At 43.9% G+C, this 26,139-nt stretch overlaps 1 protein-coding gene across 1 annotated transcript in view; it reads right to left on the bottom strand.

Annotated features, from left to right (window-relative positions):
* snd1 (staphylococcal nuclease and tudor domain containing 1) overlaps positions 1–26,139 on the bottom strand; it is a 332,034-nt gene that overhangs the window by 147,011 nt on the left and 158,884 nt on the right. Inside the window, exon 15 of the mRNA XM_042335292.1 lies at positions 5,711–5,852. Within this exon, the coding sequence (XP_042191226.1) occupies positions 5,711–5,852 (142 nt within the window). The remainder of the gene's footprint in view (positions 1–5,710; positions 5,853–26,139) is intronic.

Below are 26,139 nucleotides of genomic sequence, written 5' to 3'. Positions count from 1 at the left end.
GTTGGTACCTGAGCTCACGTGTAACCAATTCGCTCTAAAACCGAAGCCAAAATCTCAGGTGAAGCAGATCTGCTGGCAGGAGAGTGAGCAGCTGTGTGTGAACCTTGGACAACATTGAGTTGCTGTGCAACACAGACCAGATGGTCAGGCTTCAATTACAGGTACAAGCGGGGGTTGAGGCTCTCACAGCTGATCTTACAATTGTCCAACTTATCCAGGCTGCTGCATTCTGTTGCTCCACAATCCACACAGCACACAACCTCCAACATTTAAGGAATAATCTAAGAGGAACAAGAGGTCTTCAGCCTTTGGATGTGAACAGCTCTGAGGAGACCTCACAGGGGAATGCTTAATATAAGCTTAACGTACTATGTTGTGCCAAGGCCGCAGGACAAGAAGGAACTGATTTGATGTTGTCGAGGGTAATAGTCAATTGGTGGATGACTTTCTGGGGGTAATAATCCCTTCAAAAATAATAATAATAATATGGTCACTCAATCCACGACTGTTTGTGGGACACTGCTGTGCGCAATTGGCTGCCAAGTTTCGCCCACAAAACACAGTCATTACACTTTACAGTATATTCTGTGAAGCGCTTTGAGACGTCTCAATGATGTGATATATCAAATGGAAGGATAATTATTATTACCAAATTCAACAATATATGCTCTAATGATTTTCTGCATGAAAACACTTCTAACACCCAACTGCACCAGTCATCAATGCTGAGTGTGTGGACATTCCTACCCATTCACCAACCAGCCAGATTACATAGAACCATAGAAAGTTACAGTGCAGAAGGTGACCATTCGGTCCATCGTGTCTATGACGGCTCTTTCACGAGCAATCCTTTCGGGCCCATTTACCTGTCCTAATTCATGACCAAATTCATTATATTTGTTCCAAATTGATGGTCAATAGAATTGAAAAGAAGCCAGGCTTTATAGCCGTTTGCCACTTGTGACTTATCGGCCACTATATTTAAGAGCTACTTTGTGATTAATAAGATGTATTTCCTTCCCCCCCCACCGTTGAACTCCATCTCCGTGACATGAACTGAAAGCAGTCTCTCAGCGTCAGTGACCCCAATGATCCAAAGGTGACCTTGCGATCCTCTTGTCCTACCGCCGTTCCCATTAATCACTACTTAATGACCCAGACTTAACAAAAAGCTTCACAGAGAATGCTAATAGCTTATTCTGTTAAAAACCTCAAAATAGGCTGATATGTCAAGTTTGTTTCAACAGCACAGGCCATCACATGATAAGATCAAAGCATTAAAGATTTCTCTCTCTCTCTCCTCCAGTCCACGATGTGCACATTATACACAGTGAGAAAGCTCCCTTTGTTGATAACTCACCCACCCTGTGTTTATATTGAGCTGCCATTGGAGATGGCGGTTGATAAGATAAAACAAGCTCTTGCCTGCCTATTCTCAGGTTGATGTTAAAGATCCTGTGACACTATTTGAAAAGACAAGTTTCTCCTGGTGTTCGCCCACAAAATACACAGTCACTAAACTTTACAGTGTATCCCGTGAGGTGCTTTGAGACGTCCTCTCAACCTGAAAGGTGCTATGACAAATGTAAGGATGATTATTATAATTATTATTATAGGAACCCAGTTGTTAGTCAATTCATGGATTGCATTGTCTGCTGTAACGATCCCATCAAAATAAATAGGTAATAATAATTTAGTCACTTAATCCACAACTGTTTGTGGGACACTGCTGTGCGCAATTGGCTGCCACGTTTCACTCAAAAAAACAGTCACTACACTTTACAGTATATTCCGTGAAGTACTCTGAGATGTCTCGAAGACACGACCAGGCGCTATATCAAATGCAAGGATAATTATTATTATAATTATTATAGTAATGCAGGTTTTCTCTTCTATCTAAATGTACTCACGTCAGTCACACACTCTTGCCTCCTGGTGTAGAGCAGAGCTGTGAAGGTCAGAGTTTGTCTCAGTCCAGTATAATGCAGTGTGATCCGAAGCTTTAAGGCAGTTACACAAGTCGGTCAGATAACGTCAAAACTGAGTTAACACCCGCCTCAGAGACGACTGTTCCTGGACTGTAATTAATGAAGCCGCTGGAAGAGTCACTGCATCAAGTACAACTTGCTCCTTTCACTCCCTCCACCTGGACCCCTCCTTCCCCATCTTCAGGTTGCACTTGAAACCTTCCTCTTCGACTGTGCTTACGGTCACCTCCCCCCTCCCCCCGGCCCGGCATTGTGCTCCGCCACCATCAAGCGCTCTGGGATACTACCCTGTGTAGGGGCGCTGTGTAAATACAAGCTGCTGTTGTTGTGGTGGTGCTGAGCTTCCTCTGCCTATATAAAAAGGAACCAATTTATAATAATCCTTGGATTTTTATACGGCGCCTCGACACGTCTCAAAGCTCCTCACAGAATATACTGTAAAATGGATTGACGGTGTATTTTGTGGGTGAAACACGGCAGCCAATTGTGCACAGCAGCGTCCCACAAACAGTCATGGATTGAGTGACCAAATTTGTTTTATGAAGGGAGATTACCGCCTCCAGAAAGCGATCCACCAATCAACTAACAACCGGATTTCCACTTACTGTAACAGTGTGTGGCATAAGGAAAGATGCCCAACGTTTCGCTCTGCCCGGAAATCAAACCCAGATCCTCTCACTTGCGAGGCGAGTGCTCTAACCACTGAGCTGCAGGACTGCACTGAAGTCTTCTACTCAAAGCCAATTCCCCTGCTCCTTCCCTAAATCCTTCTCTAATGCCCACCTTCACATTGCCTTTCACCCCCCCCCAAGCCACACACACAGTGAGAGTTTTGTGTGTGCTGGAAGCTTTCTATGATAATATTTTGCTTCCCACCTAATTGGCAGCACAGCTGTAAGCTATGAGCTGAGAGTTGCACATTGTGTTCATTCAGTTTCCTATCCAAAGCTCAACTCCTCTAATGCCGCATTACACTATGGCTTTGCTCCCGGCAGCCTGCGGTAGCAAACAGATGCATTTCCAGGTGCTAGATTTAAGCAGACAAGTCTTGGGAGTCAAATCCGTTGCCTCCACGAGGCGCAGGAGATCTGACTTCAAGTTTACACACTAAATATCATTTGCTAAGTTTCTGTGCAAAATTGGCTGCCGCGTTTCGCCCACAAAACACAGTCAATTCACTTGACAGTATAATCTATGAAGCACTTTGAGACGTCTCGAAGACCTGATAAAATCAGAGTGCTGGATCAGAGAATTTCTGTGAAGCAATTTGGGTTACAAATTGAACGGTTGCCTTCAAAATAATTCATTGTTCTCTGAATACCAGGCTATGTAAAAGCCAGCACAATAATATAGTAAACCCATGACAATCTGGATGGACCAGAAAGAGAGAGTGTGGGGGAAGGAGGGAGAGGGAAGGATTAAGAAAAATCATTTACTTGAAACACAGAAGTTACCATTTTGAACAAGATGAGATTTAAGACGTATTCTCTTGCATTAGAGATAGAGGCTAATACTTTTTTTGAGTGATTGCACTGTCAAAAAAAACAACACACATATTGACATTCATTCTTCTAATCCAACTACAAATAGCACCACAGCCTTTCCTTCTAACTCAGACGAAAGGTTGGACGCAAGCCAATTGCATCTGACATTCGGAAGCTAAAGTATAATGCTCTTCTTTGAACTACTAGACTCACTCCAAGGGATTACCTCGTTCAGGACCTGCAGACAGTTATCCCTTGAGTGATGCTACAGAGAGGAGTTCTCTTTTATTAGCTGCAGACAAATATTGATGGCTTTTGAGAGCCATCCTGATCAGATCGAGGGCTTAGAGAACAGGCAAGGCACAATGCCCCAAAGCCAATGACTGAGCTCAGAGCAAAGCTGCAGCGCAGGTACAGAAACCGCAGCACGACTCACAATGTCAGTATCCGAAAGCACCTCAATCTGCGTCAAATTGAAAAGATGAGAATTTGAGTTTTGGTTCAGTTCAGATGGTACAATATTAATCCCCCGCCCATCACACCAGCCCTTGCCAAGCTGCACTGGCTCCCAGTCACTGAAAGGACAGATTTCAAGATCCTCTCACTCCAACCAGCTTATCCGCCACTCCATCACCCGCTGTCTCTGCTCAGCTGGCTCTGACCTGCTGTTTTTCCCTTCCCCTCCACTTCAGCCATTACACCCTGAAACTCTGTCCCTCAATCCCTCTGCCTTGCCCCCCCACCCCCCATTCCATTTTAAATCCTGCCTAAAGACCTTCCTTTTTAATTGTGCTTACGGTCACTTCCCCCCCTCCCTCTCCACCTGGCTTGGGGTCAGACTCCACCATGGTGAAGTGCCCCAGGAGGTTATCCCGCGTGGGGAGCGCTTTGTAAATGCAAGTTGTTGTTCCCTGTAATATACACCCTCAGAGACATCCCTACTGCCACTTTCCATCTGCAAACACTGAGCCATGGGCTGGGAAGAGCCAACAGCATGGACTATTCTTGGCAATGCTGTAATAAGGAGTGGGGAGATTGGAGCACGTGAGGTGGGATAAACCAGACGAATGGCGCTTTCTGTTGTTGGGAAGCAATGACAGGAACGAGAAAATTGAATCCCAAGTCCATTCCCTTCCACACCAGCAGTGGAGAGTCAGCAAAATGATCAACATTACAATGAAACTCGCAAGTCTTGCTTAAACACTGAGGTTGTTTCAGCGCCTTGGGACGTCCTCCTGCTGTGAAAGGTCGGCACAAATGTAATTTGTTGTTCTTGTTTTAACCTCCAACATCTCAAACTGTACCAGCAAACATCGAGGTGAGATCACAGCTTAAACATCATTTACTTAGCTCCGACAAACTCAAACCTTCTCATAGTCGTGCACAAAGCGAGCCTTATTGCAGCTACTGATATAAGAACAAGAATTGCTAGGCAAAAGAAAACCAAGGTCCATCTAGTTCACCTTCCATCATCCTGGCAGTCACTTGACATGTCGTGTCCCCAAACTATGTACTGTATTTCCAGATATTGTTTTCCAGCAGAAATCCATTTAATTTATTCTTGAAACAAACAACACTTTTTGCTTCCACCGTCCGTCTCCCTCGGGAGCCTGCTCAATAAGTTTACTACTCGCTCACTGAAAGGTTTCCTCAGATTTGTTCTGAATTTACCCCCTTCAATCGCAGGCCGTGTCCTCTGGTTCTACTGTTCAGTACGAGATAAAGCAGCTTATCATGGCATACAGCTTGATGTGCACAGCTTGCTTGCCTTCTGAACATGCAGCGATTTTGATGTGCTTCATTGATTAAAATACAAGCTACACACAGCTCGCTCCTTAACGTGGATGTTACATGCTTGTACACAAAGTCCTGTTACCCCTGGTTACAAAATAGTGACACAGGACTACAAAGGAGCTGAAACAAGCTGTCAGAGATTCATTTTGCCTCCTCACTGCATCCATGTTATGGAAAATGTGGCACCAAACATGGCGACTATCATTATTATCCGTGATAACAATGACTCTCTCTCACCCACACACACACTCACACCGATCCTCAGGACGTGTAAATACAGTTGAACACTTGTACTGAATACAACAGAGTAACTTCTAAATACACATATAATTATTTTTCCACATGTTCTGGTTGTTGGTCAGTGCACTGTAGAGAGTAAACATGGGGTAACAGGACTTTGTGGACACTTTAGGTGCTGGTTTCAGTCAATGTGTAGCCACCTACCTGCGAGTAGGAAGGTGATGAGACAAGTCTCCTTTGGCATGTAGAGCTTCAGGCGAGACCCACTGAAGACGTACTCAACCACAGCCTCTGACCGGCCGGCTCGCTGCAGGAATGGTAGGAACTGTTTGGCTTTCTGTGTATCCTGTCAGAGCAAAGAGAGGGAACGTTACTAGTTACTGGGATGAGAGTTCATCAGCACCTTGGATAGAGACAGGAACCAGAGGCTAGAAAAATGACTATTTGCTGTGTTGATCAAAGATCAAGACACAACAATAATAATCCTTGCATTTGACATAGCGCTTGATCAACTAGTTGAGACGTCTCAAAGCGCTTCACAGGATACACTGTAAAGTGAATTGACTATATATTTTGTAGGCGAAATGTGGCAGCCAACTGCGCACAGCAGCGTCCCCACAAACAGCTGTGAATTGAGTGGCCCAATTATTATTTATTTATGTTTGAAGGGATTATTACCCCCGAAAAGCGATCCGCCAATTGATAAACAACCGGGTTTCTACTTACTTCTGGGTAAACAGAGTCGTGGAGAGTAAGGAAACTTGCCCAAGGAATTGAACCCAGGTTCTCTCGCTTGCGAGGCGAGTGCTCTAACCACTAAATTACAAGATCTCTGCAGAACACCAAGTTGAGCAGAAGATGCCTCCAATTACTGGAATTTGACTCAAGTAGTGTTTGACAAATGTCATCCTTCTTCATGCAGTTCTTAAGGTTTCAACAAACCCAGAAGTACATAACCCATCCCAGGCTGTTTTTTTTTATTCCTTATTTATCACATACAACACCAAAACAAAGAGGCTCAATACTGAGATCCGGATACAAGACAGAGAGAGACAGTCAATGTACAAAGAAATACAACGAAAAATAAGCCACACAGAAATACTAGAATGCTTGAATGAAAATGAGAATCCAGAATTGAGAAACTGGAATCCAGAACAAGGGGCGTCATCTTAAAGTTAGAGCCATTTAGCATTGAAATCAGGAGGTTGTTTTTTACACGCACAAAAGGTAGTGGAAATATGGAACTCTCTCCCTCCCCTAAAACCCTATGGATGTTGGATCCATTCATATTTTCAAGACTGAGCTGGGTAGATATTTGTTAGGTCAGGTTATCAAGGGATATGGGGCAAGGGCGAGTAATTGGAGTTGAGGTACAGATCAGCATGATCTAATGGAATGGCGAAACAGGCTTGAGGGGCTGAATGGCCTCTTCCTGTTTTTAGGAAAATGTTTACTTGATACAATCACAAACCAAAGGGATTAGAGGGATATTGGAACAGGGATTAAGAGGGGGAATAGATTTTTTGTTCTGCTGCTCCATGCCAATTGTTCTCCTTGGTGCTCCCTATCGCCTCTGAACTGCTACGTTTCAAAACATTCACCCTCTGTGATAGGCATGATATAAATTCAAGTTGCTGTACATATTTATTGTACAAGTAGTAATTACATCCAGGGATTTCAGCTGCAAGACTCATCTAATGGGCTGCACTCTGGGGATATGATACAGACTTGAATAGGGACTTTTCAAGTCATCCTACATTGCGAGAAGGCTCTGTTACTGAAATCCTTAATTGCTTAGCTAATGTGTAAAAAATTACTAACTAGTTTTCCTTATAAAAAGCGTTAATATTAATAGTACAATAATCCTTGCATTTGATATAGTGTTATTGAGACGTCTTAAAGCACTTCACAGAATATAATGTAAAATGTAGTGACTGTATACTTTGTGGGCAAAATGCGGCAGCCAATTGCGCACAGCAGTGTCCCACAAAGTCGTGGATTTTTTTTTAAAAAAAGGGATTATTACCCCTAGAAAGTGATCCAATAGTTGACTAACAACTGGGTTCCTACTTACTCCTGGGTAAAAAGAGGCGTGTCGAGTAAGGAAACTTGCTTAAGGTATCACCCTGACCGGGAATCAAACCCAGGTCCTCTTGCTCGCGAGGCGAGTGCTCTAACTGCTGTGAACTTAAATTAATTCAACAAAAAGAAATTCTAACCCTCCCCACACACATACACACACACAGTTTTATTGCAATCAACAACAACAGAATTACTGCACAAACCAAGCATATGGTTTAGGTAGACGAGGGCACATGCGAATTGGTTACAAGGAGAGGAACAGATTTTCACTGCTCAGATGCCATGATCAAGGCTTGTCTGCCAGGTAATACAATCCTCCAATTCTGCTAAAGGGAACTGGTTAAGAAGCACTTGTATTTGTATATAGCCTAGAACGCTGCACAGTAATTACTGTTGAGAGTACTTTGTGGGCAAACACAGGAGTCATTGAAGTCTCACAAACAGCCCCGAGATGAATTTGACCAGTAAATCTCACCCGGAGGAGGATTGTTGGCCAGGACACCAGGAGAAATACCATGGGATCTTTAAAGCCCACTTGGACAGTTCAGCTAAACATCTCATCCGAAGTGCAGTAACTCTAACTGCCCTCAGTACTTGCACTCCGGTGTCAGCCTGGGCTATAAGCTCTAGTCCCAATATGGGGGTTTAAACAACAACAAGTTACATTTACACAGCACCTTTCACACCAGGAGACGTCCCAAGGCGCTGGACAGTCAGGAATTTGGACCCGAGTTGAGGGTTGGGATCAGGAGGGCAGGGAGGGTAGCGGTGGGAGGGTGGCCGAAGAGCAAGAGGGGAGAAATGTACGCGGCTTGAAAAGACAGAGCGCATTAGGCTGACTGCAGAGTCATTCTCTTCTCCCCACGGGCCTTGATTAAGCAGAGAGGAGGAGAGAGAACGAAGAGAGAAGAAAAACACATTGATCAGTGATTATGCATGGCAGTCAGGATGTGCTTGGCTTGGAGGCAATGAAGAATTGCAAGACAAATCCCCAGCTTCATTAATCACCAATTATCACACACCTTTAGGTTCAGTCTCAAGTTATTGTGGCTTTCAACCCCAACCCCCACCCAAAAAGCACATCACTGGGTTGTAGCTTTGTGAATTCTAACAATGTCAGTTACATAACCCATAGTCATCTTGACTTAGGGCCAATTGCATATAAATTAAAACCAGTGTAGAATATGTGTACATAGAATAAAAATGGTCAAAAAATGTTTCATGCATGCAAGGTTTTTGTCCACAAAATATACAGCCAATTCACATATTCTGTGAAGTGCTTTGAGACGTCTCAAAGACATGATAGGGTGATATATCAAATGCAATGATTATTAAGGGTTATGGACAAATAGCAGAAAAGTGGGATTAATTTAAGAAAAAAGGAAAGTAAGACAGCACTGGCGCAAACATAATGGGCTAAATGGCCTCTTCAATGCTGAACTTTTCTATAGCTTTCGCTTAACAACAACAACAAAATTACATTTGTACAGCGTCAAGGCACTGGACAGACAGTTACGGACCTGAGCTGGGGGTCCGGGTTGGGGAGGATGGAGGGCATGGGGGGAAGCAGGGAGATCGAATGCATGGTCGAAGAGGAGGGACTTGAGGTGCGTCTTGAAGGTGGCGAGGGAGGGGGCGAGACAGAGGGACTGTGGGATGGAGTTCCAGAGGAGAGGGTGGGGACCGAGTGGCAGAAGGCCTGCCCACCGCTCTCTACTCTCACCCCATTCCCTGCTCTCTCTCTCTCTCTCCCCATCGTGTCTGTGCTGGCGCTCGCTCTCCCTCTGAAGCTCTCCAGTTGGACTCCATTTTCAGGATGAGAATGTGAAGGGATTTGAATGACGGTCAGGGCAAGGATCTTGAGGCCATTTTGCTAGGCTTACAATGTTGATGAATATAAATGGCACCAATATCTTTTACGAAACGTATTTCCACAGCAGGAGTGGAAGCAGTTAGTGGCTCAATGTGACTATCAGGCACCAATGCTGGGACACTTGCAGGCAGCTATCGAGGGCAAAGCATGGGATTATAAAGGAGTGAGCCATTCCCAGAACAATTTCAAGCCAGTAATCTTAAACGAGAACAAAATCAATATCTTCAACTGAGAGACACTCAAAGCGGTGTGAAAGAAAATGATCAGCATATCAATAACTGGAGAGTCCTAGCTCTGTGACTTTTTTTAATATAAACCGGAGAGCACTGGATATAAAAGCACGTCACCACCGGGACTCTCCTGAGCAATAATTCTCTAGATTAATCAGGTGTCTGCCTGACTCATGTTTGTACCACTCTCTTTTCTGAGTCATTGTCAACTCCACTTTGAGACTTTTCAGGTCACAATCTATCTGACATTCCTCTACAGTGTTGGGGGTGTCCGCTGGCATTGTTTTTTTTGAAGGGATTATTACCCCCGGAAAAACGAACCACCAATTGACTAACACCCGGGTTCCTACTTACTGTACTGCTAAGTAAACAGATGTGTGGAGTAAGGAAACTTGCCGAAGTTTTCGCCCTGCCCTGGAATTGGGTCCTCTCGCTTGCGAGGCGAGTGCTCCAACCACCACAGGACTCTACATAACAATACAAGCCACGATATTCAGATCACTCCTCTGCGTGAAAAATATTTCTCTCCGCCCCCCCCCCACCCACCAAACTCCCATTTCTGATCACAGATTGGAGTGCAGAACAATGGTAATCACTGTAACTCAATCTCACCCCCATCAAAGCCATCCAAATGAACTGGTCACACACAGAGCCCAGCGACTCAGCCTAGGAGACGAGGAACAGTGGGTGCGATTGTTATCTTAGGATGGTATCCTGTGATGGGAGTGTTGAGTAAACCGATTCATTTGAGCGAGTAAATTAAATCGCTTTGCGACACCTGAGACAACTGTAGAATTCTATTCCAGCAGACAGTGTCTGGGTGAGAGATGCTGGTGAGAGCACTGTGACACTGCAGCAGATACACGTGAGACATGAAAGTGAGCAGCAGAAGGCCTCAGGCACCTCTCCTCAACCTACAACAAGAGTGCCTGACCATCCAGCACCAACCAGCGTGGAGTCCTGTAGCTCAGTGATTGGAGCACTCGCCTCGCAAGCGAGAGGACCTGGGTTCGATTCCCGGGTAGAGCAAAACTTAAGGCAGGTTTCCCTACTCCACGCTCCTGTTTACCAGCAGTAAGTAGGAATGGTTGTTCATTGGTAACACTTAAGAAAAGTGTGGTCACTCAATCCAAGACTGTTTGTGGGACACTCTCTGCTGTGCGCAATTGGTTGCCATGTTTTGCCCGCAAAATACAGTTAATTCACTTTATAGCACATCCTGTGAAGCGCTTTGAGACGTATCAAGAATGTGACAAGGCGCTGCATCAAATACACTCTATTACAGCTCAATCCTCACTCACAGGTATGTATGCATCATTCCCAAGCCCTTACTGAAATCAGATGTTACCTCTCAGAAGGCAGGAACTTGACCCAATATAATAATAATAATAATACGGTCACTGTTTATGGGTCACTGCTGTGCACAATCGGCATACTTTGAGGGATTGATGGCCAGGACACCAAGAGAGAGAGACTCCCTTCTCTTTTTGACTAGCGCCGCATGGATCTTTAACATCCACCTGAACAGGCAGACGGGATCTCGGTTTAACGTCTCATCTGAAGTACAGACGGGTGATAATAATTATTATTGTAGGCATGTCATCATTTCTGTGAAATAGCTTGACTTATTTTACCACTGTGTTTGACCTCTTATACTTCATGCTTGTCCTATGTTGAAGTTGTCCTTGGGCGGGATAGAGAGCAGGATAATCAGCAAGTGAATAGATCGGCTGGCACTCGAGTGACAAACTCACAGTGCGTCACATCTGGACCATCTACAAGCTGTTAGAGTAAGTACCCAATGGTTGCTTTGTACCTACCTGCCATTTCACAGACAAGTAACATAATTGCCTATATAAAATTCCATCAAAGACAAGTTCCATTCCAAATTACCTGCCTTTGTTGACTGAATCAAGTCTTGTGATTCAGGTAGAGATCAAGGAACAACAACACTTTCCATCCTTATTCTCCCAATTTTTTTAGCACCTTTTCTCTCTGTTATGCTGCTTCATATTGCCCTCCTCCTCGTCCAAATTACTCTGGAATGCTAATTAATTGGCCCCCATCTCATTGTTTATCAGATGTTGCTGTTGCAAATTAGCTGCCACATTTGCCAACATAACATTCACTTCATTTTTAATTAATTTCATTCAGAATAGCGCTTTGAGAACTTTGTTCTACTGGAAGTGCAGTATAAAGGTGTCAGCATGGCACTCTAGCACTCTCGCCTCCGAGTCAGAAGGTTGTGGGTTCAAGCCCCACGTGTGGATCTTTAGTTCATAATTGAAGCTGACATTTCCAGTAAATTGCTGGGGAGTGCTGCATTGTCTAGTGTTAACTTCAGATAAAACTTTAAACCGAGGCCAGTCTGTTCGTGTCGAGGTTAAAGATCACATTACGACATGACTCAAATGAAGAAGGGAGTTTCTCTCTTTTGGTGTCCTGGCCAACCATCCCGCAGATATAATTGATTACTCTTGTCGTGACTGTTTGTGGGATATTGTTGCGTGAGAATTGGCTGCCACCTTCGCCTACAAAATACAGTCACTGCACTTTCACCACACGATAATTTCTATGAAGCACATTGAGATGTTCGACGACATGCTAAGGCAGTATATCAAACGCAAGGATCATGATATAAGAATAAGATGCACTTGTAGACAATTACTTGGTTTATATATTATAACAAAACATGAGTTGAGTTAGAAACATAGAAAGAGGAGTGGGCCATTCAGCCCCTTGAGCCTGTTCCACTATTCTATAAGATCACGGCTGATCTGTACCTCAACTCCAATAACCTGCCCTTCCTCCGTATCCCTTAAAACCCAGACCTAACAAATAGTTCTTGAATCTAGATATTTTAGACTGTAATTATTAGTTGCAGTAGTTTGGAATAACATTCCCAGTTAAAATTGATATTTGACGGAAGGAATGTGGAGTCCTGTAGCTCAGTGGTTAGAGCGCTCACCTCACAAGCAAAAGGACCTGGGTTCAATTCCCGGGCAGGGCGAAACGTTAGGCAAATTTCCTTACTCCACACATCGTAAGTTGGGACCCGTTTGCTAGTCGGATTGCCAATCCCTCCAAAACAAAATTGCCAATTCACGGGTAATAATCTCTTTTAAAAAAATGTGGTGACTCAATCCACGGCTGTTTGTGGGGACGCTGCTGCGTGCAATTGGCTGCCGTGTTTCGCCCACAAAATATACTGTCAATTCACTTCACAGTAGATTCTGCGAAGCGCTTTGAGACGTCCCAAAGACATGATATGGCGCTGTATCGAATGCAAGGATTATTATTATTATATAACAGTGTGTTAATGTAAGAGAATGTGTGGCTGGAAAGAGAACATGGTTGAGTGAGTATTCTGAAATAATGGAGATCAGATGGCTGGAGGGCTCTCAGCTATACCTCTTCTAACCTTCTGCGAAACTGACTTTTAGTTTTAAAAAATGATCGACAAATCACACACATAACCTGTTATAAATAAATAATAATCCTCGTATTTGATATAGTGCCTATGATGTGAAATGTCTCATAGCACTTCACAGGTAAGTGCTGCCTCAAGCAATGACTTAATAATAATCCTTGCATTTGGTATAGTGTCTTTCACGTCAGGAAAAATGCTTCACAAGATTTACTGTAATGCGTGGTGACTAGATGAACACGGCAGCCCATTTTCACACAGAAATATTCTACAAATGGCCATGAAGTGAGTGAACAATTTTATAATAATAATAATTCTTGCACTTGATTTAGCCTTATCACTTTGAGACGTCTTATTATCATTTTTTTTTGTAGAGATTATTATCTCCGGAAACCGCCAATCGACTAACAACCGTGTTCCTGCTTACTGCCGATAAACAGAGGCGGGTGGAGTAAGGAAACTTGCCGAAGGTTTCATCCCTGCACACCCACTTCACTTAACAACATACTATGTAAATTCCTTGGAGACGTTGCAATGTTTTGGGCACACGATCAATTGCAAGGGTGATTATAATTATTTCAGACGAGCAAAAATTCCCATTTGGGAGAGATATTCCCAAGACGAACAGCGTTTGTGAGTTCGCTGTAGAATGAATTGGTGGTCAGTTTATGGTTTGTTCTGATATTTCTTGAAATTTAATTTTGGCCTCAGCTGTGCTTCAGGCCACCATTGTCCTCAATGTGACTGCGGCAGTCTGAATAGCACAATAACATTACAGACCTGTTCACTCTCCCTCCCGTACATTGACGCAACTTTAGCAAACGCTTGTTCACTGCAGGTTACAGCTTTGGTGACGTTGCTTCCTGTGCAGTTTTGATTCTTGCCATGGGATAATAATAATAATAATGCTTGCATTTGGTATTGTGCCTTATCTCCTCGAGACATTGGCTGCCACGTTTCACCCAGAAAATATAGTCAATTCGCTTTACAGTATATACTGTGAGGCGCTTTGAAATGTCTCGAAGATGTGATAAAGCGCTATATCAAATGCAAGGATTATTATTATTAGCGAGTCCATGCCTGTGTTTATACTTTCCAGGACCCTCCATCTTTCCTATACCCCTGTATTGCCTTCTTTCTCATCTATCCGTCCAGTTTTCTTTTAAATACATTGGTGCTAATTTGCTTCACTCACAGTTCCCGGCAGTGAGTTCCACTCTCGCCACCCTCAGTGTGAAGAAGTTCCTCCTAAACTCCCTACTAGATCTGTTGCAGGCTGACGTACTATTTACAACCTCTAGTTTTGGACTCAGCAACACGGGGAAATAGCATATCCATTATTGAATCCTTTCACAATCTTAAACACCCTCTGGCAGAGCCCCTCTGAATCCTCTGAACTCCGGGGGGAAAAGCTCTCACCTGCCCATTATTATACACATCTTTGTAATTCTACCCTGTACGCTTTCCAATGCTACAATATCCTTCCTGGCGGGATTGTGATCAGAGCTGTAACAGCAGCAGCAATTTACATTTACACAGCGCCCTTCACAGTGGGGTAGCCCCCCCCCCAGAGCTAGGCGGATGCTGACGAGCCTGGGGGAGAGAGAGAGAGAGAGGGGGAGAGGTGACCATAAGCACGATCAAAAAGGAAAGTCATTAGGTGGGATGTGAAGGTTAACTGCATACAGTGCTTTACATGTGGTCTAACCAAGGTTTGATATGAAACCTTGAGTCTGTGGGACCGAAGATTATACATAGTCGGAGGGGCTGCCTCTTTGATCAGTCGCCTTCCTGAAGTGAAAGCGTTATATAAACGTGTGTTGTATTGTGACATTTAAACCCAGGTCTCATCTGCCTGTTCAGTCGATGTTAATCTCATGGCACAACTTGAGGAGAAGGGAGTTTGGCCAACAGTCCTCTAGGCTAATTGGTCATTCACTTTCATGGCTGTTTATGGAACTTTCCTGTATCCAAATTAGCTGCCGCATTTGCCAACAAATATAGTCCTATTCAACAGCAGTTACTTGTGAAATGCTTTGAGATGTTTTGACTGTGTGGGTGTGTTATCGAATGGAAGGGTTATTGTTGTAAAGTACACTGTGTGGCAGGATTTAATAATAATCCTTGGATTTTGATAAAGCACCTTATCACGATCTCCGCCAATTGACTAACAACGCTTCCAATTTATTGCTAGGTAAACAGAGGGGTATGGAGTAAGGAAACTTGCCCAACATTTCGCCCTGCCCGGGAATCGAAGATGTGCTAAGGCGCTATATCAAACTCAAGGATTATTATTGTTATCATTATTATTATTATTATCTGAAGTGGCAAGTTCAAACAATCTGCCCTCCAAATCGACTGCTGGCTACTGCAATATAACAAGAGCTGGATTATCCAGTTTCAAAGTCATTTACTTTAAAGTTTTAGAAAATCTTGAAAAAAACAGCATCTGTTATCAGTGACTTGGGGGAGTACACATTTCCACTCCAATGCTGCAAGCCTGGCCCTGACACTTTAAATGCAGTAATTTGCATATTTATGAGGATTAATTAGCAGCTACAAGCTTATTTTTCAGGGGGTTTGGGTACATAATGCAACCTCTTCAGACCGAAGGGAAAACAGGCTTCGGCACTGACTGGTGGAGGATAGGGAGAGAGAGTTCTTTACACTGATGGGATTCTGTCAAAGCACCTGTCCGTGTTAGCAAGAGCTCACATACCCTTTCATTGCAGCCCTAACACTCTCATCTTCAATCCATGAACATATTGAATGAAATCGCTTGCTCTTATTCCCAAGCGAAGAGAAAGTAAATTGTGTGTGTGTGTGTGTGTGTGTTTGTAAAACTAAATCTTTTAATTGGACTAGTGTGGCATCTTTTATGTAGGACAAAAGTCTTGAAGCTCTTCACAACAATGATGGGGGAATCACAAGTAGAGAGATTTTTTTAACAGTACAAATGTACAGCACGGAAGGAGGACATTTGGCCCATCATCAGGGGGGGATGAGGTTGGATTTGAGGATGCAAAGGATTTTGAAATGATGGCAATAGGTGAGGCATTTTGAGAGAGAGAGTTCCAGAGAGCAGCAGTATAATAATAATCATTGGATTTGACAAAGCACCTTAGCATGTTATAATAATAATAATCCTTGTATTTGATATAGCGCTTTTCACGTCTTCTTGATATGTCAAAGCGCTTCACAGAATAGACTGTAAAGTGAATTGATTGTATATTTGTGGGCGAACGCGGCAGCCAATTGCGTGCAGCAGCGTCCCCACAAACGGTCATGGATTGAAAATGACCAATTTATTATTGTTTGGTTTTGGAGGGATTATTATTAGGCTCTGTGTGGAGTAAGGAAACTTGCCCAAGGTTTGGCCCTCTGCCTGGAATTGAGCCCAGGTGTCTCGCTTGCAAGGCGAGCGCTCTAACCACTGAGCTACAGGACTAGACGTCTCAAAGCGCTTCACAGAATATAGTGTAAAGTGAATTCACTGTCTATTTTGTAGACAAAACGAGGCAGCCAATTGCGCAGAGTGTCCCACAAACAGTCACGGATTGAGTAACCACATTATTATTGGATACATTTTTTTTGAAGGGATTATTATCCCCGGAAAAGCCAATCAACTAACAACTGGGTTCCTACTTTCTTGCTGCGTAAACAGAGGCGTGTGGAGTAAGGAAATATCCCCAACTTTTTGTCCTGGCCGGGAATCAAACCCAGGTCCTCTCGCTTGCGAAGACGAGTCCTCTAACCACTGAGCTACAGGACTCCATGATGGCTGGTGTGACGATGAAATCTCTCGCAGCCTCTAACCGTACAGACAAGAGGAGAGCAAGAGATGAACACGGCAGGTAAGTCTGCCGCACATGCTGTGGGAGTGTGTGATGTGTGCACTTGGGCGCACAAGGCGGAGCAATCTAATTTACAAACAGAAGTGTTCAACATGAAGTTCACAGAGCAGCCCATCATTTGCTATTTTAATACGAGGCTCCAATGAGGTCAGATGTAACAAGTGCCCTCAGTATACACAGCGGCTCCCCTTCACTTAGACAAGCACTGTGCTTACTAACAAGAGCACGAAAGGGAATAATGATAACAATAATCCTCGCATTTGATACAGCGCCTTATCACGTCTGTGAGACGTCTCAACGCGCTTCACGGGATATACTGAATTGACTGTATATTTGGGGTCAAAACGTGGCAGCCAATTGCACACAGCGGCGTCCCACAAGCAGCCGTGGATTGAGTGACCAAATTATTATTTCAGAAATAATTCTAAGAAGCCAATTTGCAGCACTCATAAGTATTTGTCCACCGTTCACACGTCCCACAACAGAAGCGGGAATTTCTGGCAGTGGCAAGTGGGGGTTTGCTCACGGAAGAAAATTAACTTTGCTGATCACTGTTGCAAAACCACTGTTGCTCGTTGCAGACACGAGGTACTGACACTGTGTCACACCCCAAACTCAGAGCACATCGATCACACACAACTAGTTATACAACTCTGGTCTGATTTGTGCACAGCAACCATGAGGTGAATGACTAAGTATAGGCTGGTCTCCATTAATACCCAAGACAGGGAAATACTACTACTACTGCTAATATCCTCAAAGCGCTTCACAGCCAACTGTGTACAGCAGTGTCAACAACAACTTGCATATACATATATAGCGCCCATCATGCGAGGTATGGTCCCAGAGCGTGAGGGTAACCCATCATTTGCTATTTTAATACGAGGCTCCAATGAGGTCAGTTGTACAAGAGCCTCAGGGAGCCAAGGGATCTCCACGGATTGAGTGACCAAATTATTAGTTTTTTTTTAAGCGATTATTACCCCCGGAAAAGAGATCCGCCAATCGACTAACAACAAGGTTCCTACTTAATGCTGGTAAACAGAGGTGTGAAGTGAGGTGAGCAAACTTGCCTAAGGTTTCGCCCGCCCGGGAATCGAACCCATGTCCTCTCACTTGCAAGGCGAGCAGACTAACCACTATGCGAGAGGACTCCTAATGGGAGCGTAGAGCAGTGGCACATGTGAATTTGATATACAGGGTCAGTCACTGTACTGTAATGCGTAAAATTCCTGAAGACTGCTGCATTATCTAATAACTCTGAATGCTTTTACCTTCCAGGAAATTCTCGTTTATTCTGAAGCAATTACTTGGTCCACCTGTCACACCTATTATTCTGACTAAAATATTCCTCTGCACTTTCCAGTCACCATTGCTTTTGTTTTCACACAAATATACCTGCCAACAAAGCTGCCAAACATTACTGTGGTTTATGCCTCTGTACTGGTTTGATTTTCTTTTGATGAAAGAACTATTTGGGAAATAAATATTTTAAAAGGATACATCTCACAAATAACCCTCTGAATAAAAAAACACTTGCTTGTGTCCCCTTGACAACTCTTAACCAAAGTCCCCTTGCTCTACTGTGTCATTAAATCTTACAACATTAATAATAATATTACTCCTTGTATTTGACATAGCGCCTTATCAGATCATTAAGAAGTCTCAAAGCGCTTCACAGAATATACTATAAAGTGAATTGACTGCATGTTTTGAGGGTGAAACGCGGCAGCCAATTGCGCACAGCAGCGTCCCCACAAACAGTCATGGATTGAGTCACCATATTTTTTTAAAAAGGAATTATTACCCCCTGGAAAATGATCTGCCAACCGACTAACAACCGGATTCCTACTTACTGCTAGGTAAACAGAGGCGTGTGGAGTAAGGAATTGCCTAAGGTTTCGCCCTGCCTGGGAATTGAACCCAGGTCCTCTCGCCTGCATGCTAACCACTACGCTCCAGGACTCCAGTATTGTTCTGGGATTACTTTAACATTGTATAACCCTCTACAAGGTCCCTTTGAGACGTCTCCTTTCCACACTGAAGAGCCCTAGTCCATTTAATAGTTGCTTTTAGCTCAATCTTCTAACGCTGGGGATAATCCTTGTTGCCCTCCAGGGCTGGGTAGCCCCCTGAATGCTCAGCTACCATTCTGTTAGAAACCTCCTTGTGTTCTGCTGAGAATAAAAGGGAGTAATTAACACACATTGATGCACACAGTCTTCACTGCACAGATTTCTAAACAAATTGAATAATCTGCTCCAGAGCAGAGAAGTGAGATCTAGATAAAAGTGGAGCTATCACAAGGTGAAGGGCCGCCTTTGGCTCAGGACGTGGAGCTAATGGGAGAGGACAGCAGTGGCACATGTGGATGTGATGCATGGGGGGGGTTAGAGTCCTACTTATCCCAACTAGACTGTATTATCTAATTAGGTTTCGAATGATTTTCCCTGGCTGCAATGGCAAAGTGGCTCCCGGCCTTTCTGTTTATGCCTCAAGGAAATGTGAAATGACTGCGCTCAGACTCTGGGCACATACTAAAGTAGCTCGATACACCTCCTCGGCCGCCTCATGCACTCAATTCCCCAACAGAACTTCCATTAACCGGCGGGCGATGGCTCCACAGTCCCCATTCAAAGCTCAAGTTCACTTTTCTTTTTGTCCTCTCTGCACCAGGCTCCGTCACCCTACCACCCCCACCACCCGGCTGCACTGGCTCCCCACCCCCCAGAGGATAGAGTTCAAAATTCTCATCTTTGCATTCAAAGCCCTCCCCAGCCTTGCCCCTCCCTACTTGTTTCCTGCTAACCCCACATCAACCTGTCCGCTCCTTCCGCTCAGCAGGCTCCAGCCTACTCCACGTCCCCAGCCCGTCCCACCATCAGCGGTCGGGCCTTCAGTCTCTCTGCCCCCACCCTTTGGAACTCCATCCCACAGTCCCTTCACCTCGCTCCCTTCCTTGCCTCCTTCGAGGCCCGTCTCAAGACCCTCCTCCTTGACTATGCCTTTGGTCACCCTCCTACCCCCAGCCTCCCTGATCCCACCCCACAGCTCCGGTCCAAATCCCTGACTTGGGATGTCCTCCCGACCTGATAGAAGCCATGTAAATGTAATTTGCTGTTGTTTTTTTGATGCTATGTGACAAGCATTTGCCCGGCTTCTCTTCAAACGTTGTGATAAGGCGCTACATCAAATGCAAGGATTCTTATCATTATTATGATGAACTCAGTTTGAGCAGCCAGTTGTGGTAAGCAATCCCACATTCTGATAACCTACTGTATAAAAAGAATTCTTACCTCGCCTTTCAACGCTCGGTAATGATCTTTTTATCACTGACTCACCAATTCATGGAAATAGTCTCTCAATTTAATTCATCAAAAATCTCCATTACATTTCCCCTTTTATCCTTCGCTTTGTGTCGAGCAAAAGTGTCCTCTCCGTATAACAAGAAGTTTTAAAGGGTTGAATTAAGTGCGATCACAACCCACATAAACTAATAATCCTTCATTTGATATTGGCCTAGTACACTGCCAAACACATTCACAGACAATTGGTATCACTTGTGTTGCTCTCAAGGAATTGCCATTTAAACAGGAGTCAATTTGCTCACAGCAAGGTCCCAAACAGCCATGACTAATTTATCTAGAGGATTCTGGGTCTAGGCACTAGGAGAACTCCCTTCCTTCTACAGTTCTTTCCCAGCTATATACAAAACACAGTCAATCCACTTTACAGCATAGTCTGCGAAGCGCTTTGAGATGTCCCAACGATGTGGTAAGGCGTTATGTCAAATATAATAAGAATCCTTGCATTTGACATGGCGCCTTATCACATCGTCTAGACGTCTCAAAGCGCTGTATATTCTGTGAATCACTTTGAGACGACTCAATGTGATAAGGAGCTACATCAAATGCAAGGTTATTATTATTATGGGATCATTAATATTCACCGAACATGCAGACAATTTCAGTGTAATGTCTTGTGTGACGGATGATTCACTGACAAAGCAGCACTCCTCTAGTGCAGCATTTAGTGTTAGCTTGGACTATGAACTTAATCTCCGGAATCCACAACCTTCCAATTTAGAGTGGAGAGTCCTACCAACCGAGTAAGCACTTCAATATTGAAGTACTGCTCTCCGAGCCTTCAAGGGTGGCGTGAAGAGAGGGTGGAACACACGACACAATGTAGTTCTTTAGAAACTCTTATTCTTAATTCTTATTGTGACCAACAAATCTGTGAAAATCTCTGATGCAAAAGTACAGAGTTTCCAAACCAGATAGAGTTCCAACGATGTGCGTCACATACACATGGAAATTTCCATGCATGCAGAACTTCAGACAGCACTACGTCCCGAGTCCCTGGAACTCGCCTGCTGCATCCCTCCGCCTTGCCCCTTCCTTTCCCATCGTCAGATCACACCTGAAGACTTTCCTTTTCGACCGTGCCTATGGTCACCTCCATCGGCTCTGCTACTGTCGTGTGCTCTGGGACGCCACCCTGAGCGAATGGCGCTGTGTAAATGCAAGTGTTGTTGAATTTGATGTGAATTCTCCCTCTGAAGTGACTCACCCTGTTTACCTGATCCCAGAGAGCAATAGGTGCAGGTTGGCAAGAACCAAAGCTGGGGAGCCCAGAGTGTGCGCTGGGGTAACTGCTGGAGTCTGACCAGCTAAAACTGCATAGCTTGCCATTGAGAGCACCGTCTGGCGAGCTTGCCCGCTGCTTATCCAGCTAGGACACCCCACCCTACTGTTTGTGGGACTCTGCTGTGTGCAATTGGCTGCCGTGTTTCACCCACAAAACATACAGTCAATTCACTTTACAGTATATTCTGCGAAACGTTAGGGGTTTGGGCTTGCAGGGTTAACAGGAGCTGAGTAGGAAGTGTCCCTGCTCCAGTGCAAACATTACAAGTCAGTACAAAATGTGCCTCAACATCTCAGTAGCTTACAACTCAATCCTATCTCCCTCTGACTGCCCCGTGCTTAAAATGAAGGGAAATGTAGCATTTACTTTGAAAAAGCTTGGTTGGTTAGAACCTATTTTATTCAAAGAGAAATTAAAGGCGATATGATCTATTAAATGCCCTGCTCCTCTTCCCGATTCAAGTGCCTTTTCCCCTAAACATTGTAATGGAAATTGCTGTATGTAGTGAAAGCTGTGAAGAGAGATTGTGCTGAGGACTCTTGACAGCGCATGAGGATTTAGAATGAGATCACATTGTGGTATGCAGAAACATGGATAAACCCCTCACAACACACTGGGAAAAGGATCTCAATCCCTCGCTCTCTCAGCTACATGAAGTCATCGTAAAACAAGCACTTTGTCACGCTTTTACCTGACCCCTTCTCTCATTCATCTGCCCCTTTGAACACAGAAACGAGGAGTGTAATTTCACTCATTGACTGCATTGTCAAGGAGAGGGTGTGGGAAACAGTGAGAGGCAGAGAGAGTGCGTGACAGAGAGAGCGGCTGCTCAGACGTGAGATGAGAGGGAGGGAAAGGACAAATATTGTCAACAGCACTTCTCAAAAATGGCAGCCATATACCGAGTGCCAATCACGTGAGGAATTCGAATATGCACAGCCACCACAATCCTTTCGATTGGGCCTTAAATCTTCAAACATTGCCTCGAGGATTATGCAATTTTGTTCTGAGAATAATAATCCTAATAATAATAATAATAATCCTTGCGTTTGATATAGCGCATTATCGCGTCTTTGAGACGTCTCAAAGCGCATCACAAAATATGCTGTAAAATGAATTGACTGTATATTTTGTGGGTGAAACCCGGCAGCCAATTGTGCACAGCGGCGTCCCACAAACAGTCGTGGATTGAGTGATCAAATTACTAATTTTTTTGTCAGTGATTATTACCCCTAGAAAAGCAATCTGAAAATTGACTAACAACCGGGTTCCTACTTACTGCTGGATAAACGGAGGTGTGTGCAGTAGAGAGACTTACCTAACATTTCGCCCTGCCCCGGGAATTGAACCCAAGTCCTCTCACTTACAAGGCAAGTGCTCTAACCACTGAGCTACAGGACTCCACTGCACTACACTATTCCATCCTCAGTAACAAAAGACAATTTAAGATAATCAAAAAGAAGTTTTAAAGGGGAGGTTAGAAAATATTTATCAGCGCAGACAGATAGCTGAAATGTATACTGCTCCGGCTCAAAACTGTTCTCGAGGCAGAACCGTAAATTATTTCATATAAAAAGTAATTCCATAGATGTTTGAACGAATATTGAAGGATATATGAGGAGCAATCGGGAGAGTGGGATTGGAATATATGTGGAGAAAAATACCAGCGCAGACTTAATGTGCTGAAGGCCCATCCCAGTTCTATGAATCTTTAAATCGCTACTTTAATGAAAATACTGAAACAAGCAATTTGTATGTTTTTTTCCAAAAAGACATTGTGCGAGATTCCTCCAGATAGTGTTTTGATTAAAATACATTTTCAAGACTGAGGTGGAGAGATGTTTGTTAGGTCAGGGTATCAAGGGACATGGGGCAAGGGCGGGAAATTGGAGCTGAGGTACAGATCAGCCATGATCTAATAGAACTGCGGAACAGACTCGAGGGGCTGAATGGCCTCCTCCTGTTTCTACGTTTCAATACCATCTCTATATACATTCGTTCAAAATAGCACGTTTTGTGGATAACACATAGAAACACACAGTCTCTACCCCTGACAATAATAACTGTGAAAAACCTGCAGAAACCGACATAGAAAGCACCAATTGATAATTTGGACTTCTGTAGTATAGTGGTTGGCGTGCTCGCCTTGTAAGCGAGAGGACCCGGGTTTGATTCCCGGGCAGGTGAAACCTTCTCCACACATCTCTGTTTATCAAGCAATAATAGGAACCCGGTTGCTAGTTGATTGGCGGATCGCTTCTCCAAGGGTAATAATCCTTTCAAAAAAAATAATAATTTGGTCACTCAATCTGTGATTGTTTGTGGGACAGTGTTGTGCACATTTGGTTACCACGTTTCGCCCACAAAATACATAGTCCCTGCACTTTACAGTATATTGTATGAAGCACTTTGAGACGTTTTGAAAACATGATAAGGCGTTTTATCAAATGCAAGGATTATTATGACTATTACTGTGAAAAACTTGTGGAGAACCACGTACAAGGCACAAATGGAAATGTAAATTCTTTGCAATTTCTCTCTTTACCCGTTTCAAGGCCACCGAACGTAGCCAACTTGCTTAGTACATTCACATACCGATCCCCAGAGCAATATTCCTTCACTCTCAGCCAGCACGCAGTTGCATTAATTTCTCGTGTCCATTGTATTTTGGTGCGGCTGAAATAATTGTATTCGATATTCCTTTTATGAGGTTTTTGTTTTACAACGACATTCTGTTGGCAATTGGTTTTCTGGGTAAAGTCGCACTGCAAGTCCAAAAGACAAGTTTCATGGATCGTGAAAACCCTGAATAGAAAATCCATTTTACTCAGAAATTGGAGTCCTGTAGCTCAGTGGTTAGAGCACTCGCCTCGCAAGCGAGAGGACCCGGGTTTGATTCCCGGGCAGAGCAAAACCTGAGGCAAGTTTCCTTATTCCACACACCTCTGTTTACCGGCAGTAAGAAGGAACCTGGTGTGAGTCGATTGGCAGATCGCTTTTCGGGGGTAACAATCCCTTCAGAAAAATATTAATTTGGTCACTAAATCCACGACTGTTTGTGGGACATGTTTCGCCCACAAAACATACAGTCAATTTACTTTACAGTATATCCCGTATATCGAAGGTGTGATAAGGCATTATATCAAGTGCAAGGATTATTATTATAAAGCTTTGCGGCATTAGGTGAGGTGCTCAAAATGGAGTGGATAATGGTCCACACACTTAAGTATTAAGCATTGGAATTGATTTTCTGTGATTTGAGATTTCTAACATAGATTTGCCAGACAGAAAGTCCCCTGAACGATTTGGAAAGATGCCTCTAATTCAGCTTATTCATTCTGTTTAGATTTTAGCTGCAACCTGGTGTGCTTCCCTCCCACGCACACTCTGATTAACAGAATCAGAGTCTATTCAGAGGTGTAATCTTCCCCAAACTCCAGCTCAGAACTAGAAAGGGAACTCAGACTGGTTCACACAATGTTGGCAAACAGAAGCACTGTTCACATATAGCAGTGACTGGCTCTCATTCATAGAGTTACAGAGAGATACCACATGGAAACAGGCCAGTCGGAACAACTTATCCGGTATTTATACTCCACGCCTCCTACTCGCCTCTCCTAGAATAATAATAATCCTTTCATTTGATGTAGCGCCTTATCAAGTCCTCGAGACGTCTAAAGCGCTTCACCGGATATACTGTAAAGTGTAGTGACTGTGTATTTTGTGGGTGAACCGCGGCAGACAATTGTGCACAGCAATGTCGTGGATTGAGTGACTAAATTATCATTTTTTTTGATTATTACCCCTGGAAAAACGATTCGCCAATCGCCAAACAACCGGGTTGCTACTTACCGCTAGGTAAGCAGGCGTATATGTGTGTAGTATGGAAACTTGCCTAAGGTTTTGCCTTGACCTATACCCTTCTATTCCCCGTTCCCTCATGTAGGCATCAAGTTTTCTGAAATAGGTTGATGCTTTCAGCTTCAACCACAGCTCCCAGCAGCGAGTTCCACTTTCATGTGTGAACCTACAAACGCGGAGAAAAATTTACAGCACAGAGGGAGGCCATTTGGCCCATGGTATGCCCACAAAAGGTAGTCACTACACCTTATAGTATAACCTGTGAAGCGCTTTGAGATGTCTCGAAGACGTGGTAAGGCGCTGTATCAAATGCTGTGATTATTATTGTCAGACTCTGCCACTGTCAAGTGCTCCGGGATTCTACCCCATGTGAAGGGCGCTATCTAAATGCTAATTGTTGTTTTTGTTATCGTGCTTGGGTTGGCTCGCAAAAAAGCGAGCAGTTTAATCTCATTCTGACTTTTTAAGTGAAAGTAAACTTTCACCCTATCAAAGCTACTGTGCCATTGTATCAGCTCACTGCAGCTCTAGCCTCCTGTTCCCGTTAATATCCTTCATTCCCCAAATCTACCGATCTCCCTTTTCAACACCCAAATATTTGTTCTCTCAGGGTATCGAGGGATATGGGGAAAGTGCAGGTAATTGGAGTTGAGGTA

This window comes from Callorhinchus milii, unplaced genomic scaffold (genome assembly GCF_018977255.1).
Source record: "Callorhinchus milii isolate IMCB2004 unplaced genomic scaffold, IMCB_Cmil_1.0 Scaffold5, whole genome shotgun sequence".
NCBI lineage: Eukaryota > Metazoa > Chordata > Chondrichthyes > Chimaeriformes > Callorhinchidae > Callorhinchus > Callorhinchus milii.
Note: the sequence above shows the minus strand (reverse complement) of the source record. Positions and strands in the feature narration are given on the sequence as shown.